General features: G+C 45.8%; 2 protein-coding genes across 2 annotated transcripts in view; both read right to left on the bottom strand.

Moving 5' to 3' along the window:
* prr36b (proline rich 36b) overlaps nt 1-17,253 on the bottom strand; it is a 29,071-nt gene that overhangs the window by 5,144 nt on the left and 6,674 nt on the right. Inside the window, exons 2-3 of the mRNA XM_062408447.1 lie at nt 7,171-7,904; nt 6,774-6,855 (exon numbers count right to left, since the gene is read on the bottom strand). Of these exons, the coding sequence (XP_062264431.1) occupies nt 6,774-6,855; nt 7,171-7,798 (710 nt within the window). The 5' untranslated portion in view covers nt 7,799-7,904. The remainder of the gene's footprint in view (nt 1-6,773; nt 6,856-7,170; nt 7,905-17,253) is intronic.
* LOC133971188 (uridine-cytidine kinase-like 1) lies at nt 14,229-16,920 on the bottom strand. Its single transcript, XM_062408448.1, has one exon. The coding sequence runs from the start codon at nt 16,886-16,888 to the stop codon at nt 15,320-15,322; it is 1,569 nt and encodes a 522-aa protein (XP_062264432.1). The 5' UTR covers nt 16,889-16,920; the 3' UTR covers nt 14,229-15,319.

Genomic DNA, 17,253 nt, shown 5'->3' with positions numbered 1-17,253 from the left:
TGACTACCTACTCAAAGACTGGAGGGAAGATGCACAACCCTCATTATGGCAGAATGTGCAAAGGAGGAAAATCCAGAATGAAAACAAATATCTCTGAAAAGACGATCTCCTGCTGCCTTATTAAAATGTGAAGGACAAACTAAGGAACATGTCGGGACCTAATTCACCATCTATAGACACTTCAGCTTTCAGATATGAACAACATGCTGCACAAACTAGCTGTTTACAAGCGTGACCTTGCCTTCCGTGAATCAGCATCTGAAACAATATTAAAAACAGACTCAGGCCCGGCTCATTTGTCCACAACCCCGGGACAAACTCCCCTGAGAGCCTATGAAGCGATGAAGTTTGGAACGTGAGTCACGAGGCGCCCGAACCCCCGGGGGAACCCTGCCCCTGATCACACCGGGGGTGGTATGCATCAGCCTGCCTGCCTGGCCCAGAATCTGGCTTCCCTGTCCTGTCTGACTGAAGTAACCTACATCCAGTAGTTCTGACAGCGCTGTGGTGTGCAATCTCCCAGCCCATGCTACACCAACTGCCTGCTCTAAATAAAGAATCGAGTTAGCACTGGCAGAAAGAGAACAAGCGGGATGTAGAGGAAGAGAGTGAAACAGGCTGGGAGCACGTTAATCTTTAATACTGAAAGGAGAACAAAAATAACTCCAAATGTGCCGTGTTTGAACCGTGGGGTGTGTCAGATGAACACTCATTGTGTAGAGGCAACAAAATGGTGCGTGCCTTCCGCAACCTGGCAGAGGCAGTGGACGACTGTTTGGTAACATGAAATGAGATTCAAGCCCGAGAGCAGCGGGTGGCAACACTAGTAAGGTGTGGTCCTGTTGGTACTGCAGACCAGCATTTACACTTAATCCTCGTGATGTATAATAGGCTTTGGGCCAGTGAAAGGTGTGTTACTGGTATTTGGATTGTTGGATCTTGTCTGCACCGTTTCCCTGAGCAAAGCCCTTCAGGCTAAATAAAACCACAGACAGACGCTTGTGTTGACTGTCAAATCAGAAAATGCTGATGTGATGTTAATGTGCTCTTGTTCTTGCAGCCCTCTTAAGGTTTTATTACAGGGACACAGATCAAATGATTTTCTGCTGGCTCAGCGATAGAATTTAAACCCTGGAGCTAATCCTCCAGAGAAAAGTTAATTTAAGTCCTTGCAAATAAATTTTATCTAAAATTTCTACTGCAGCTCTATAATACGCTCGACCACAAAGCTCCTAAGATTAAACTGGGAAACGGTCAGTGAGGTGTTAAGAATTTAAACCTCAAATTGGGAACAATATGTTAAAAGGTCAAATGAGAATAGGTTCTGTGGTGGTGCCTGAATTAAAGTTTAAAAATATATATTTTTAAATCAGACAGGAATTAAAGGAAACAGAGAGATTGGCATTAGAGATGACGTGTGCGGAGGGTAATTCAGAGACTATTCAAAATAATCAGTGTGATAAAGGAGGGGGGGGGGGGGTAATCCACAAAGGCAGGATCACTTTGAAGAGAACTAGAAATGAACCAGGCCACTGAGGAAGAATGAGATGGAGACAAGGCAAGAGGGAGAGAGACGAGCCAGCGGAGGCAGATAACGTTCATCCGATTAAACATTATCTTATATCAGTGTCACGTTGAACTCTGGTAACATTATTGCAGGATTTAAGAGACTGGGCCACAGGAACATCACATATTGTGTATTCTGGGATTAGATGGGGTTTAACAACAGTGGATGTATTGTTAACCAACAATGTTGTGACGCCTGATTTATTCTAAGCCAGCGTTCAGTCTGTAATTAACGCTGTCAGCTGAATGACTGCCGGGGTCATTGCAGCCACTTTGCACCTACAGTTAATTCAATGAGCAGCATGTAGCATAGAGGGAGAGAATGGTGCCCCTGGTTCCCCACAGGCCGAGCTCAGAGAAACACTATAAATAAAAATATAAATCGGGGTTAAAGCAAATGTTGCACAGGAAGCTCAGAAATGCATTGGAGCAGAAACATCACATGACTGACAGTTACTCGCTAGCGGCTGACTGACGTTCCCGGCGATAACTTAAAGTTCACCTTAGCTTTGTTACCGTTCCTCAAACGTCGCGGCTGAGAGGGGATTAGTGAGTAGAAACAGTGTCTGCCTGCTGGTGCTGCTTTGTTGAGATACAACAGGAGTGAGGGCAGGATTTAAATCACCAGATGCACCGGGAAAGGGGGCAGGTGAGTGGCTGGGAGCTCAGTGAGCATGGGGGCAGACATGATGCCTTCAGCGGAGGTGAAGAGCTCCAGGAGACGAGCGCCCTCCTCTCACGACGAGCAGCAAATTAAAGATGATGGTTTGTTAATTAAGCAGCAGGAACCTGGAGGCGGGAGAGTCCTCAAGAAGGATGGAGGGCACTTTGGGGATTGTTATTGCAAAAAATTATCAGATCTCAGTCAACAAGAATGTTGTTCTCCCAAGGTTTCTACAGGGCACAATGAAAACCTGTGGGTTCTATGTTTTAAATCAGACCCCAGAGCAGCGTCTGCTCAAACTTTCGTGGAAATCAGATCAGCAGTTTCATTGTAAATAATAAAACCAAATAGTTATGTTTGAAAATGGAGCAGTAAATAACTGGTTCTGTTGCAGATAAACAAGTGTCACATGTCTGCAGCATGAGTGAACACACCCATAAACACCCTGTCGCACACTTAAACCTTTGTCTCGCCCTCAGACACACAAACGACTCCTTCTACCCACTTCTCTCTGACTAATTCCCACTCAGTCCATTTGGTAATTGGCTCGGTGGCTTCATGGCAGCCGTGGACCGCATGGCAGCGTCACCGACCACACCCAGAACACTCCAGATGATTTACAGGCTGCGCAACACGTCCTCTGCCTCCCACTGGACGGCTAGGACCCGGACTGCTGCTCAGCAAACACACACATCAGTGCTGGACCATTACATCAGCAGTCATTTGTAAGATCATGAAGAATTGTTGCAGTAAAATACGCATCATTCCCCGGGGACCATCAATGAGGGGAACAGCATGACTAATGTGGGAACACGAGAGGCTGGCAGGACAAACTGAAAACAACCCGATCGCCCGACAGAGAGCCCGTCTCATCAGATCCTCTTTCTACAGGAGCAAACACCCTTGTTGTGTCCTCTACTCTGAACGGAGGGGCAATGTTTTCTTCTGTTTCATGCAGTGACACCCGCTGGTCCTCCTCGCCACCTCGGCCTGTCTCTCTCCCTCACACACACACACACACAGACAGACACACACCTCACACTCTCTGCACGCACCACCCTCTCACTCTGTACGTTTCTCTGGCAGCCGTAATGGGAGCCCAGCAGGGTCACATGACTTATTCAGCCATCTAGCCTCCATACTCCACCGCCACCATTTTTTCTCTTTCACCTCACTCTGCTGCACCGGCAGACGCGGCAGGAGGAAGCAGCTCTGCGGCATGTGCACACGTAACACATGTCCGGCACTCCACCGCGTACGCCTCCCATCCCCCTTTACCTCCGCATCATACTGACTCATATACCGGCAAATGAACACATGCTCTGCATTCTAATTGCATGCTGCTCCTGCTATGCAGACGTCCAGGAGCTGCATCACATGCACACACTGTACATTATGTACACTGTGCATACACACAGTTTGCCGTGTGGTCCTGCACTCTGCATACCAGTCGCTGAATTAACTACGACAAACATGAATCATCTTTGTAAATATATTCATGCGCACAAGCTGACACACAAACCGTTACATACATTGCAGCACGCATGGACATGATGTTCACACAACCTGTAAATTCTACTTTTGCCATTTGCACACTAATCAGGCTGAAATGTTTTCCCGTCACAAGCTGCACGCTGTGGGCAATCTGGTTCTAACAGCAGGTGCACACACCTCATAAAGAAAGCAAGCGTGCAGATGCAAGGACACACAACTCCAAAACAAAACACTAATTGACCTAAAGGGAACAAGTAGAGAAGTGATGCACACACACACCCACACACACGATGTGCACTGACATACACACAAACATCTTCTCTTTAGTTAACACATTAATGACACACTCCCAACCTGCAACCTAAACAAAATATCACCACCGACTCCGCCTCTACACTCTCACTGAAGGTGTCATTATGTTTGACTGACTGTGACGTCAACACAACACCTCCCCCCCCGACCCGTGACAGCTCATAAAGCCTGTTCCTTGAGTAGTTAGATGCTGAGACCGGGCAAATATGTACTTGAGCTTTCAGATGACTCAATGTTCTTCTTTAAAAAAGCCTGGCTGTGCAGTTCGGGTGTTTACCGGGACAAAGAGGGAGCTGTGATAGCCACCGGCAACAAAACTTAATCTAATTTAGCTAAAACCCCGGCTGAAGAGAAGAATAAAACTCTTGTGAGGGCATTAACTCAGACGGAAGTCACTTACTGAAATTTTTTTATTTCTGGTAAGTGTGACCTGCTGCAGATTGAATTAAATAAATTGAGCCACAGAGAAACACTAAGTAAATTGATAGACCCACTTTGGGATTGTTTGTGTTTGTGTGTGTGTTTGTATGTGTGCTTGTGTGTGTCTGTGAAAGCAACAGGGGAAGCAGGGGGGCGTCTGCTGTGCCAGTGAATGCATCCGTCTCCACCGCTCTACTGATAGCAGGCTGGATTAAGATTTGAGTGAGGTAGGAAAAGGGAAAATCTAATTAAAGTAGAAATTTATGGCCCTGTCAAAGCACATCACACACACAGACGCGCACACACACACACACACTTAACAAGGGAATGGCTACAAGGCTACACGGTGCTGTCAGATGAGTCTATCATCAGTAATGGCTATACCTCTCTCATGGGGATTTGTATGTAGGTCTACTGCAGTAAAAGGCTTCTGTGGGCTACACAAGCACCGAGTGTGACACATGTTACTGACTCACACACTGACAATGAAAATGAAACGTAGCTGCGCTTAAAAAACACACAATAATCAGATTTTAACCTGATTGCAAGGATTCCTTTGTGCATTAAGAAACCTGAGATGGAATCCTGGAAAAGTAAATAGTTCAAACATTACTAAAGAAAGTTTTCCTCATAATTGTGTAGCTGATATCATGTGAGACATTTGTTTGTAGAAATATTTGCACCGAACAGAGATAATCTGTAGAAAAGATTGTTATCATTTGTTGTTCGGCCTTTTAATAGTGTTGTAATTCACAACAATGGTGCCAGTGCCGACCCGTGAAACTCGAGTCTTACATTCAGTACACGTCACACTTTGACTTGTGGGACTTTCCAGAGTGAACTGGAACTGGAACTGGCAAGGCTCTGGTGAACGGTAAACTACCAGAAATCCCCTTTTCTACGCTGCTCTTAAAATACCAGAAGAGATATCCGGGAAATGAAAACTGCAGTTTCATCTGGGTGAAACTAATTCACTTTAAAGACCTCCTAACAGATTGGCACATACATTCATGTATTCACGATGCCAAACCTGGTATTTCCAGTAGTACCAGAGCCATACTGGTATCTAAACATCTCTGTTAACAACAGAACTGTGAGTGACTTCACCATCCATCGTACGCCAGTGATGAGGAGCAGCGCCTGATACGTGTCAAACTACTAAGAGTCAATCATTTCTCTATCACAGTCATTTATGGACTGTGTTTGTGTTATTATGAATGAAATCACCATGACTGTCCATGAAGTGCACACAATGAGGGTTCTCTTCTGCCCTGGTGATTGCCTCCATGCCCTCCTGTAATACCTTTTAATGAGATGTTTGCACATCAACTGTTGAATAAAGCTGTAATCTGAGTTTAATCTCCACCCAGAGCACGTGTGTGTGTGGGGGGGGGGGGTAGAACACCTTGCCCACTTGCAGACATGCCAACATGGAGACAACACATATCATCCATGCACCATGGTGGCAAAACATTCAGGAAGAAGGAGGCGTAATGCCTGAACAAACAAACAAAGAGGAGGAAGAGGCAGCAGTGTAGGTTTCTGTTGGAAGAAGAGTCAGACTTCCCGGAGGCTGTATCTGATCAGGACCCTCACTGTCTCAGACAAAGGCCTCCTTCATCCTCCTTCCCTGGTCTGCTGCCAAGTCACCTCCGGACCCAACACCATGCACCCAGTGTGACTCAGGTGATGAACACATGTCGCGCGATCGTACACAATCAGACGTTCTGGTGTACACAAACGCAGATAAGCACGCAGATGCAACATTAAGAGTATACTCTTGTTCTCAGTTAACTCTTGAGAATGCCCTTCCTCCTACTGAAAACTTATTTTAATGAATAATGCTGTATAATACTGGCTGTGAAACCCTGCGAGGCATCTCTCTGAGGCTTATTCTGACATTGGTGGATTGTTGGCCTATTTATGCCCAGCCCCCCCGAGCCCTCTATGTGGGGGATCATTGCCCCTCCGTCCTCCAGGGGTTTTCTCTTAAACACTGTGTTCTTTGAACCTGTGGTCAAGCGAAGCCTTCTGAACCAACTGCTTCTCACTTGGCAGCGAGCGCGTTTAAAATGCTGAACTCATTCCCCACTATTCTCATCTATCTGGACAGTTATGGCGATTTGCTGCAGTTCTGGAGGAAATGTGGTGATTTGCGAGCAAACGACCGGAAAGGCTTTTAATAAAAAAGGAGCCCAGTGGGAGATTTTTCCCCGGGACATGGTTCTGAGGAGAGGACCAGTTAAAGATGGCTGCCTGTGCTATCTACAGAGACACAGACAGTCTCTCTCAGACGCTACACAAAAGTCACACCTACCTGGCTGTCTTGGGAGCGGCGGCCTTATCAGGCTTCTGTGCAGCAGCAGTGGCAGGTTTGGACGGAGGTGCAGTTTTTAGACCTGGAGGAGAGAAAGACAGAGAGGAGGAAGAGGAGGAGAAAATAATCTGTGAGACAATAAGCTTTATAAAGCCATTTTTAGTAGGTGTATAAATAGTGCATCACTTATTGCTTTCATATCGTGTCAGATGGATCTAGGGCAAATGTATTTCTAGATCAGCAGCCGTCACTCGGGCTTGTCTAATGCGTGCGCTCTATCCGCATGTAATCACATTACAATAAATATTCCTCATTAGAGTTAGAGCTGTGGAAACATTTCCTGTTTTCATTTAGAAAGGATGTTAAATCTTGGTCTTTTCATGGAACTGTCACCGACCTATGGGCTTCCTCGGAGCAGCTGCAGTGGTGCTGCTTTTTACACCAATGGCAGATGAGGACGGCGTCTTCCTGGCTGCGGTTGGTCCAGCCATCGGCTTGGCAGAGTTGGTGGTGGTGGTAGTGGCACCGGGGGACTTCTTCTCACCCACTTTGCTCTTGGCGGCGGGCACTCCAGCCGTGCCTGTTGGTCTTTTGGCGGGCGCTGAGGTCGGGGTGCTCTTTTTGTCCAGAGCGGTCGTGGCTTTCTTGGCCACTCCGTTGGTCTGAGGCTTCGACGTGCCGTTTGAGATGCGGCTCTGGGATGTGTTGGGCCGTGAGCCAGTTGTGGTCTTGGTTTGGATGGTGGAGGAAGGTTTTGTCTTGGCCGTGGTCTTGTTTGGAGTCTTGGCTTTGGAGTCTCCTGAGGACTTGTTGCCGGTCTTAGCAGCTGGGGCGTCCTTGGCCTGCTCGGGCTGAGGCTCCACCTGAACCGTATCTCCTACATGCTGCTGTGGTGTCTCCTCTTCCGCCGGACTGGCTGCCTGGTTGGGCTCCTGTCCTACGGCGGGTGCTGCCTCATTTCCTGGATTGGAATCCAATGCTTCCATTGGCTCCATTGCTGCCGTGGCTACCCCATCCGGCTTCATCTCCTCTTGAGTGGTGGTGGTCCGTCTCTGCAGGACAGGGCGGATGGACTTGAAGCTCACAGGATGGCCACAGGTCTACGGGCTTCTGGAGAATACAAGGTCTGGTCTGGAAAGAGACAAGATAAAGCAAAACATAACCCAGTTAGTCAACAGCAAGACCAGGCATGAAACCCAGTGATCTGTCTCTGCTATCAGTGCACAGAGCTCCAGGAATGCTGTTAGCCCTTTGAATCAGATAAACCAATGGCTTCTATCTTCTTACAGCTTCCCCACACACATTAAATAAGTATCTGAAGAACTATATAAGAATCATTTGCCATAACATTGTATAGGAGACTGAATCATATGTTTGACAGTTTAACACAGAGAGAGAGACACATACACACAAAAAGAAAACAGATCACAGCTTCAGACAAGTCGTGCTTGAGGAAACCTGCAGATAAACCATTAGATCGACCCATGTTATGATCAGTTGAATGTGTACGCGAAATCTCAAGGGCCACGTAAAGACGGGGTAGCGTGGTAGGGGCCACATCTCTGCCGCAGGAACGACAGGCTCTACAAATAGCCTTCATTAATATCAATGCCAACCGCAGTGCAGTGGCAAATGTTTCCTCTGTGGCACCAAAAAAGCTCAGTGACACAGTTGCACAGTTTAACGGCTTCTTCCTTTTTTTTCTGTTACAAAATGGAGTCACTAGTGTGGAAGAGTAGTTTTCTGGGATAAAGCTGCAGCCAAAAAAACGTCAAACACACGCACACACTGTATACACCACCAATAATCGTAACACAACTTTCAACGTTGTGACTTGAATTAATATAAAAAGAAAAAGAAGGAGATGGGGTGGACGTATTTGGGTCAAGAAATGAACAACAAGCCCAAAGACAGTTTGACTCATGGGTGAAAAACAAAGATGAGCAACTGAGGACAAGAAATGGGGGACGTGAGGCATGCCAGGCCTGATGATGGGCGACCATCTGGGTTAATTAATTGTGATTCTTCTGCAATTCTCAGACGGACGGATGACGGGAGAGGGAGTAAGCGAAGTGCAGGGTGGAGAAGGGCGTGTGAGGCGTGTGTACGCAGGAAACTGCACTGTCAAAGTTTACAAACAGAGCGAGGAGCCGACTGCGCTGGAGGCTCGAGGGCTGAGACAAACTCTGAGGCAAAGCAGAGGCCGGCCCAGAGGAAGAGGCTTGGCCTGCGGAGCATGGGAACACTGGGAGGAGGTGGGACAGAGGGGGAGGAAAGAAACAGGGGGAAAAAACAAGATGTAAAATGAGCTCACTGCTGGTCAAACTGCAGAATCCAGACATCTTTACTCATCCTAGTTTCCACTGACCTAAACTTGTATGAACGCTCACTGTCCTATTTCTAGAATGGGACAGACATCATCTTTGTGCCGCTGGCTTCCTGGAAACAATTCTCACACTCCCGTCCTCGTCTATCTTTCCCTCTTCGGTCACTCGTCGTCTGAGCTAAATCTCTTTCTTTCATTTCCCGGTGATCCTCCCTTTCTCCCAACCATTTTCCCCTCTCCTCGATTTCTTTCCTCCCCCATGGCTCCTGCTCTCCTTCCATCCCTCTGTTCTCTGTTTGCCTTTGCACAGATGGCTCGAGCAGCTGAGCAGGGCCGGAGGGGGAAAGAGAGACTTAGCAAAAAAAAAAAAAAGAATCCATGCATCCCAAACAACACATAAGACCAAATACACAGAACCAGTGAAACAGGCCGCTGCCCAAAACAACCTTAGAGGCTGAGAGGCCACGGGTAGCCGTGAGGAGCGACTCATGCTGCCGCACCCGTCGGTCACAGGAGGCTTTTAAATGCCAGTGAGGCTACAAAATGTGGACAGTTGGTTTAATTCTGCCACGACCAGTCACAGCTTTTAGGAGAGGGACAGGGTGAAGCCTGGTGGGAGAGGGAGGAGGAGTGGAGGAATACAGAAAATAATATGGAAAGTTAAATAACAGCCATTTTCCACATGACTGTGTCTGTAAGCAGGTCAAACTGAAGTGTATTCATTCCTATGGCATCCTCCTTGATCTCTGATGTGTATCTCAACTCCTCCCCTATGCTATTGTTTATTCCAAAATGTTCCTCAATAATAATAATAATAATTTAACTTTTGCGGTGGATTTCAAAAAGACTTTACGTTCTTTGTGCCTCAGGAAGTCAGCAGAAAAAACGAATTAGCTAAGAGGCCGTTAAATTCAATCAGTTGTGTAATTGTATGATTGAATATAAACTTGTTCAACCATGTAATCCATTTTGACTTTTACATTTGCTATGTTTCTGAATAAATAATTAAATTCAAGTTAAATAAATGTGGGAAAAGTTCATTATTACATGCATTTACTTGTATATATAAATAGATATATTGATAATAAAATAATCAGCATTGACAATGTGCTTAAGCAGGCATCTTAAAGCTGTGGTTGAGACTTCATGTGGTTAATCTTCAGCTGTCTTATTTCATTTCAACGCTCCAGGAAATAGAAATTCCTGCAATGTTAGATAACAACATATAACTTTCAGTTCAAATCGTGTGGAACAAACTTCTTCACTGCACCAGATGTTGCTTTTGAGACAAATTAGGTTTCGTCCATCTAACTCCACCCACTTGATACTTCAGACTCTTGAATAAAAGCACTCTGCTGTTTGGTTAAGACCATTTATAGCCATCAACACGTATTCGACAGGCAGGTCGGGGAACTGGAGGAGGAGGAGGAGGAGGAGGAGGAGGAGGAGGAGGAGATGACTGTGCAGTTAACCAGGAAATAAAACTGTGTCCAATCACCAATCCCTCCTCCGTCTTTCAGACTCTGGCGTTCTGCTCTTCCGACAGTAGACTTAAGCATCTGGTTAGACCGTTCATTTCACTGCTTCTCTCCACAGCACCCTACATTAGAGGTGTGTGTCTGCATGATTGTGTGTGTGTGTGTGTGTTGGAGAGAGTGATAAATCCAGATTTCACACCAACAGCCAGAGGAACATTTCTCACTCCTGCGAGTCTCCAGACAGCTGTGAGATTGCACGTCTCTCTCTGGCTTCGATTGCTCATTCAGCTCTGTCACTTGGACCACCAGTCAGAGGTAAACATAGACACCAGAGCAGTAAACATACTTATTCGTCTAGTCTCCACAGAAACTAAGCTGCACTGAGGCACTCTCACTATTTCAGGAGGAAAACTAATCCCAAATATAAAATCTAATTTACTGAACTCTTAAACGCCTTCTACATTTATATATTTTGTATTCATAAGCAACCATGTGTTTTTACCCAAACGCACGGCTTTGGAAATGTATACAATTCTTTCATTGCACAGTAATTACAGCAGCTTCGTGTTGTATTGAATTCCATTCCTAATCACTGCAGCTCTCCCAACCGAAACATCTTCAATGCCAATTACAGGTTTTCATTCAACCTAATTAGATTGAAGGCAGTTAAAGGACTGACTGGGACTCTTGCACCAAGGGCACATATTTATAAATTAGCCTACTTCAAAAGTTCAATTAGCACGTGTTATTCCTCAATAAATCAATTATTTCTGCCCATCTATGGATGATTTGGGTTCAAAGAACATTCTAACAGGAGTTTCTATGGAATTAGAATATATTAAAAACCACTACACTGGTGTAACATTGATCCAACTCTCTTCAAGCAATGCTTCATGCTTTCCCCTGGCATCTACCAAACTGACATGAATAAATCTGGCAGAATTAAGCTCATCCATTCCAAGGTAAAAAAAAAACAAGTCTCCATCCAATTGTCTTAACACTCAGGCTTTGCTCCAGGAACCAAGGGAAAAACCCAGATTGGGAAATCCTCTCTGTTACCAACATTGATCCTGTTAAGTCTACAACCCCCCCCCCCCCCCCCCCCGACGTAACACACAAACAGGCATTTTCAACCCATCAGAGACCAAATTAATTCAATGGCCTGAGACATAATGGTCTGAGAGTCAGTGAACACTTCTTGCAGTGGATTCCCGGCAGATGTCTTTTTCAGCTTCATCAGGTTCATTTCAAAACAGGTTTAATTTCAGGCACCCTACGCAGTGTGAAGTATTTAGAGCATAAAGGGGGAGCTTACATTTACAGATGATTTCTATTCAGCCTACCTCAGAGCCAGCAGCTGGACAGCATCTATCAGCTGTCCTGACCTCCTGTGGCCTGAGCAACACACACACACAAAACAAATGATTTGTCGCTGAAGAGCTACTTCTACAGTCCGGGGTTGTTATCCCCACTGGACCCACTCTCCACCCAAAAACAACAGCTGGAGACGGAACAGAGTCCCATGGATGTAGTAGATTGGACATTTCACACTGGTATCCTCTTGGTTTAAAGTAAACTTGGGAATGTAGTTGAATTTGCAAAAAATGTGCGTGTCGGCCTTCGCGGTGTGTCCAAGTCATGTGGTCGCAGCATCCCACTCCAAATTCCCTGCAAGCCTCAATGATGAGCTACACAGCAACTGAGAACAAAAGGAACCCACACAAATACTAAGTCACACAAAAACCAGAGGCAGTAGTCAGAGCACAGGGTCTACACACACACACACTCACAGACCCACGCCCACACACAAGTTTGCACAACTATCCTTGTTTGGACTCTGCATTGTTTTGGTGCGACAGTCATGGACACAGACAGTCGCACAAAAACCCAATTTCCAACCTTAGCAATGACTAAGCTTGATCTTAACCTCAACCACAGCTCACATCCTACCCCGAACCTAAACCAGTACATCAGAAAAGAGGTCCCATGAGGTCTACTGGTCCCGACACAGTCACTGTTTGTACTGGAAAGGGTCCTGAAGAGATAACACACACACACACACTATACAAGAATAGTTATTCAGTCTTGCACAACTGAACTTTTATCCACTAGTTTTAATGTAACATCCTTTGTTTCTTGAGCTCACATTGTGTCTCACTTTATCTTGTACAATATGCCTTTGTTTTATTGTCTTTATCAATACAATAATATTGGAAGACCTTTTATAAGTTGGCTCTGGCTGTGCAGTTTGTTCCGGTTGTTGTTGTTGTCATTATTATTACAGTTAATAGGCTTCAAGTGGTAAGCTAATGATGGCAGAGCAGCTCTGCTAGGTGAGCTCATCCCCCTCGGCATCATCCCTTCCTAATACCCACAGTGGGACATAAACAAATTGTGTGTGTCTTCAAATGTTCATGTGCAACTCTCTCTCCGCACACAGTTCCAATACAGTCAATATCTGGAAGGCATCCAGTTCCACTGAGGGATTCAAGGTTTTTCGACTGTCTAGACAAAAACATGCTGTTCTTGAATAATCAGGTCATCAGCATATTCAAAACAGAAAACTGGTACTTTGACCCCTTTTGTGTACAATCTACTACTGTGTGAGTGTGTGGGGGGTGCACAATGCACAACAATGCATGTATAGAATACAGCAGGTTACTTTGAAGTACCGCTCTGAGGGAAAAACCACATATCTGAAACCTGTTTTGTAAATAACCATGCAAAGGGTAGCTGTGATTTATTATGCAGATTGAAATCAAGAAGATGCAGGACTTGTTATGAGGCTGAATGTTAATGTGAAATCTGCTGTTGGGCTGTGGTGTGTGTGTGTGTGTGTGTGTGTGTGTGTGTGTGTTCACGTCTGATGTCAGTTAGAAACAAGAGACTCTTCGCCTTATCTACACAAAGACCTGAATCAAATCGGTCTTACTCACTCACTCACTCACTCCCTTATTTCAGCCAACCAACCGTCTCAGAGCATCTATGAACTGCTGTGGTCGAGACTGGACTACTGCTATCACAGGAACTGTGTACACACACACACAACGCACATGCATTCTGTGAGCCTTCTTCTATCCCCGGGGCCTACTCTAAATAGTAGTCAAAGAGAGGGATTGTGGGGGAAGGAAAGCCGTGGTGGTGGTGGGGGTGGGGGCGGGGGAGAAGGCAGAGAAGATGCGAAAAGAAAGTGAGCTTTTGTGGCCGACGTAACCCCCGGCTAATGCCAACGTGAACTCGAGCACGCTTGATAGAATTACTTAAGACATAACTAATGCCCGGGTAAGAGGATAGAAGGTTTGAGCAGAGATTCTGCCAATGAGGTGAGAGAACGTTCGTTTGTAGGGTCTGGTTCTTGAAGACATTTTTAATGAGCATTCAGTGACCTCTGACCCTGTAATTGACGCGCTTTCATCTCCACACGCAGCAAACACAAGACACTGAGCTCTTTGACACTGCTAATAAAGGGTCCTCCCCCCACCCGGTGACACAGCACAGGTTGGATTTAGAACGCAAAAATGTAGGAATAAATAAGTAATGGTTACAGTTTTCAATTAAAAAATATTGAAAACTGTGATAATTTCAATTCATCTAATGAGATCTCATATTAGAACAGAGAGAGAAGAGTTCTTTACCGCTGTGTAGGTTGGTTTTTAATTGAATGACAAAGAAGCTGAAGAGTCAAATGATGGAGCTTTGGCCAGCAGTGAAACCGATCATATGGATACACACAGTCCAACCGGGTAGCAGTAAACATAATATTCATTAACATTTTTATTGCCATTGTGTTTTATACCACAAATCCAGTACTGTACATGTATTGTGATTGTTAGGCAATACATTTGTCATCTGTTCAACACATTTAAACTCCTCTTGTGAGTTGTTATTCAATTTATTTCAACTTCTGTAAATCCAACCATGAGAGACTAAAGATGAGAAGTGACATATGCTCTCTGTGTGAATATTACATTCACAGAGGTCTAATATATTGATGAAGTCCTTTTCTTTTTAGATAATTTCTGGATTCATTGTCCTAAAATGGCACAAGAGCTCCAAACTCGTCTCTGGAACGAGCACGACTCCGCAGAGCTGCTTCAATTATTCACTGCACTCCTGCTCACGGCACCAGCGCTCATGGGTAAGTGGGCTGATGCAACCGGCCTCAGATTTGACGCAGTTTGACTTGAGACTGGGACCAAACACAAGTGAAATAAATTGAATGTTTGTTTCTGTGTGTGCGAGTGCGTATCACTGCTCCTCTCTGCAATGGCAACAATGTCCGATCCAAGACGCCACGCGCTGGCAAGCGGCCTCTGCTTGTCTATTCAATCTAAATGACAACAGTAGTCTCAGTCAACTCTTCAGCTCATTTACCGCTACTCAGACCCATTACTGGGAATGGAATGGAATTATTCAAATCTAGTTTAACCACAGAGAACAATCCAGAAGCTTGAGGTGATGTCATCAAATGTCTTGTTTTGTGCCACTGGAACATATTTAAAAGGCTTTATATTAAATCCCGCTAAATGGGATAAACAGTGCCATCTGGTGTGGAGATATATACTAGCAGGGAGCGGTAAGCCCTGGGGGCAAGGGATTGTGGGTATTCCTCTGAGATATAGAGGAAAAGAACATGACAGAATGTCAAGGCCTGACCGAAGCAAAGAGCATATCCTCGTATTGTCGTCAGAGGGACGCTGACCAGCATCCCCAGACACTTTATTGAACAGTCAATAACACAGTTAGTAACTGGGCTCGTCCATTTCTTCATCGCTCCAGTCAGGACCTGGCTCCGTTCCAAAGAATCGATCCCCAAAGTTTCCCATGCCAGGTATGATGTGGAAGAGGTCATTGACATTCTTGTCGACGGCTGTTGTGATGATTTTAACCTGTGGAAACGCGTAGGCCACTGAGTGGACTCCCATTTCCGCCATTAGCAGAGACACCAGCAGGATTCTGTCCTCCTGAACACCATGATCCAGCAGGACTCGTACAGCCATCATGGCAGCAGCTCCAGTGCACACAGTGCCATCCATCAGAATCACATGATCCTCACTGATGTCTTTAGGTAGACGCAGGTAGTGAAGCTCTGGTTCTGCTGTTTCCTGGTTGGTCTGAATGAGGATCTTGCCGATGCGGAAGTCTTTGCAGACGGCCCTGAGTGCCGGCTCCATGGTCTCCTCGGCTCGCAGGATGGAAACGCCCGTGATCCTATTCCCATGAAAGGACCGGCCTTCATAATCCTCTTCTTGAGGGGTCTGGACTAGGTGGACCTGTGAGGGGAGGAAGGAGATCGCTCTCTCGATCAACAGACGCATCAGCCTCTTGGAGTAGAAGATCAAATCATCGCGGCTGGTTTCCATATTTCTGATGATGATGTGCATACCCCTAACCTGGGGTGTGCTCTCCAGGATGCTGAGGGTCTCGGGGAGTGGTTGTCCCTGGTCTGCAGATGCCAGGGCTGCCCTGACACCGAGCTCGCGCTCCTCCAGCTGACTTTGTACATGCCGCACGATCAGATCAATGGCCACCATGTTGGTTCCACCATGCGGCACCACAATATCAGCCAGGCGCATTGTGGGCTCTATGTACTGCTCAAACGCTGGCTTCACAAACCTGTTGTATTGTTTAATGACGCGCTCCACGTCTCGCCCCCTATCAGTAATGTCCCTCCTCAACCGGCGCAGCAAGCGAATGTCAGAATCGGTGTCCACAAAAATCTTCATGTCCAGCAACTGTAGGATCTCTTTATCTGTAAAGGCCATGATTCCTTCAAAGATGATAACATTGGCTCCATACACAGTTTTCCACTCCTTCCGTCTATCATTGGTTGTAAAGTTATACACAGGGATTTTAACGCTCTTGCCTTGTTTGAGGCTGCGCAGGGTTTGTGTCAGCAAACCAAAGTCAAAGGCATCAGGGTGGTCAAAGTTATAGCAGTTACTGGCGGCCAACATCTGCTCATCTTGGGTGAGGACATTGTAAAAAGAGTCCATTGAAAGCAGCACAACCCAAGGCACATCTAGAGCCTCAATGATTTTCATGGCTACTGTTGTCTTTCCTGAAGCGCTGCCGCCACACAGACCAATGACGAAGGCCTCTTTGGACTGGGTTCCATGTTCGTTGTACCATGGCGGGCGTCCAGCGGTGTAGACGGTTCGTTTGGCGGTGCGTAGGAGAGGAGGGTCAGACTTGCACTGGCTGGTGGTTTTTTTCCGAGGTGTCAGGCCTTTGCTCACTGAGGGGAGGAGTTGGTCCAGCGATCCACCTCCACGGTTTGATGAAGAGGCTGTTTGCTGCTCGTTCTCCATCTTTGAGAGCTCTTTCTCCAGTCATGCATAGGCCACCGCCTTCTAACAGGACCTTGCAAGGTCAACCTGCAGGAGCAGGACGACGTTCTGTGGTCAGGAAAATGTTTTCTGTATAGTTAACTACTGTTTTCAAAAACTTTTTACTCACATTAGTGTTTACATACCTTTTACAGAGCTTAGTTTATAATATAGATTTAAACAGCATCTTTTGAGTCCATATTGGTGAGGGGCCTGGCCAATCTCTTGCAGACGTAATTCCAGGTGGAAGGTTTTGGACTAACTACATGAATATGATTATGCTCTTTTGAGTACTAGTTTTATTGTACCCTATATGTATGTAACAGTTAAAAAGATTCATATTAAAT

This window comes from Platichthys flesus, chromosome 16 (assembly GCF_949316205.1).
Source record: "Platichthys flesus chromosome 16, fPlaFle2.1, whole genome shotgun sequence".
Taxonomy (NCBI): domain Eukaryota; kingdom Metazoa; phylum Chordata; class Actinopteri; order Pleuronectiformes; family Pleuronectidae; genus Platichthys; species Platichthys flesus.
This window is presented reverse-complemented; position numbering and strand designations above follow the sequence as displayed.

What these genes read in the sequence shown, in the direction of transcription:
- LOC133971188 (XM_062408448.1), bottom strand. Translation starts at nt 16,888, where the DNA reads ATGGAGAACGAGCAGCAAACAGCCTCTTCATCAAACCGTGGAGGTGGA.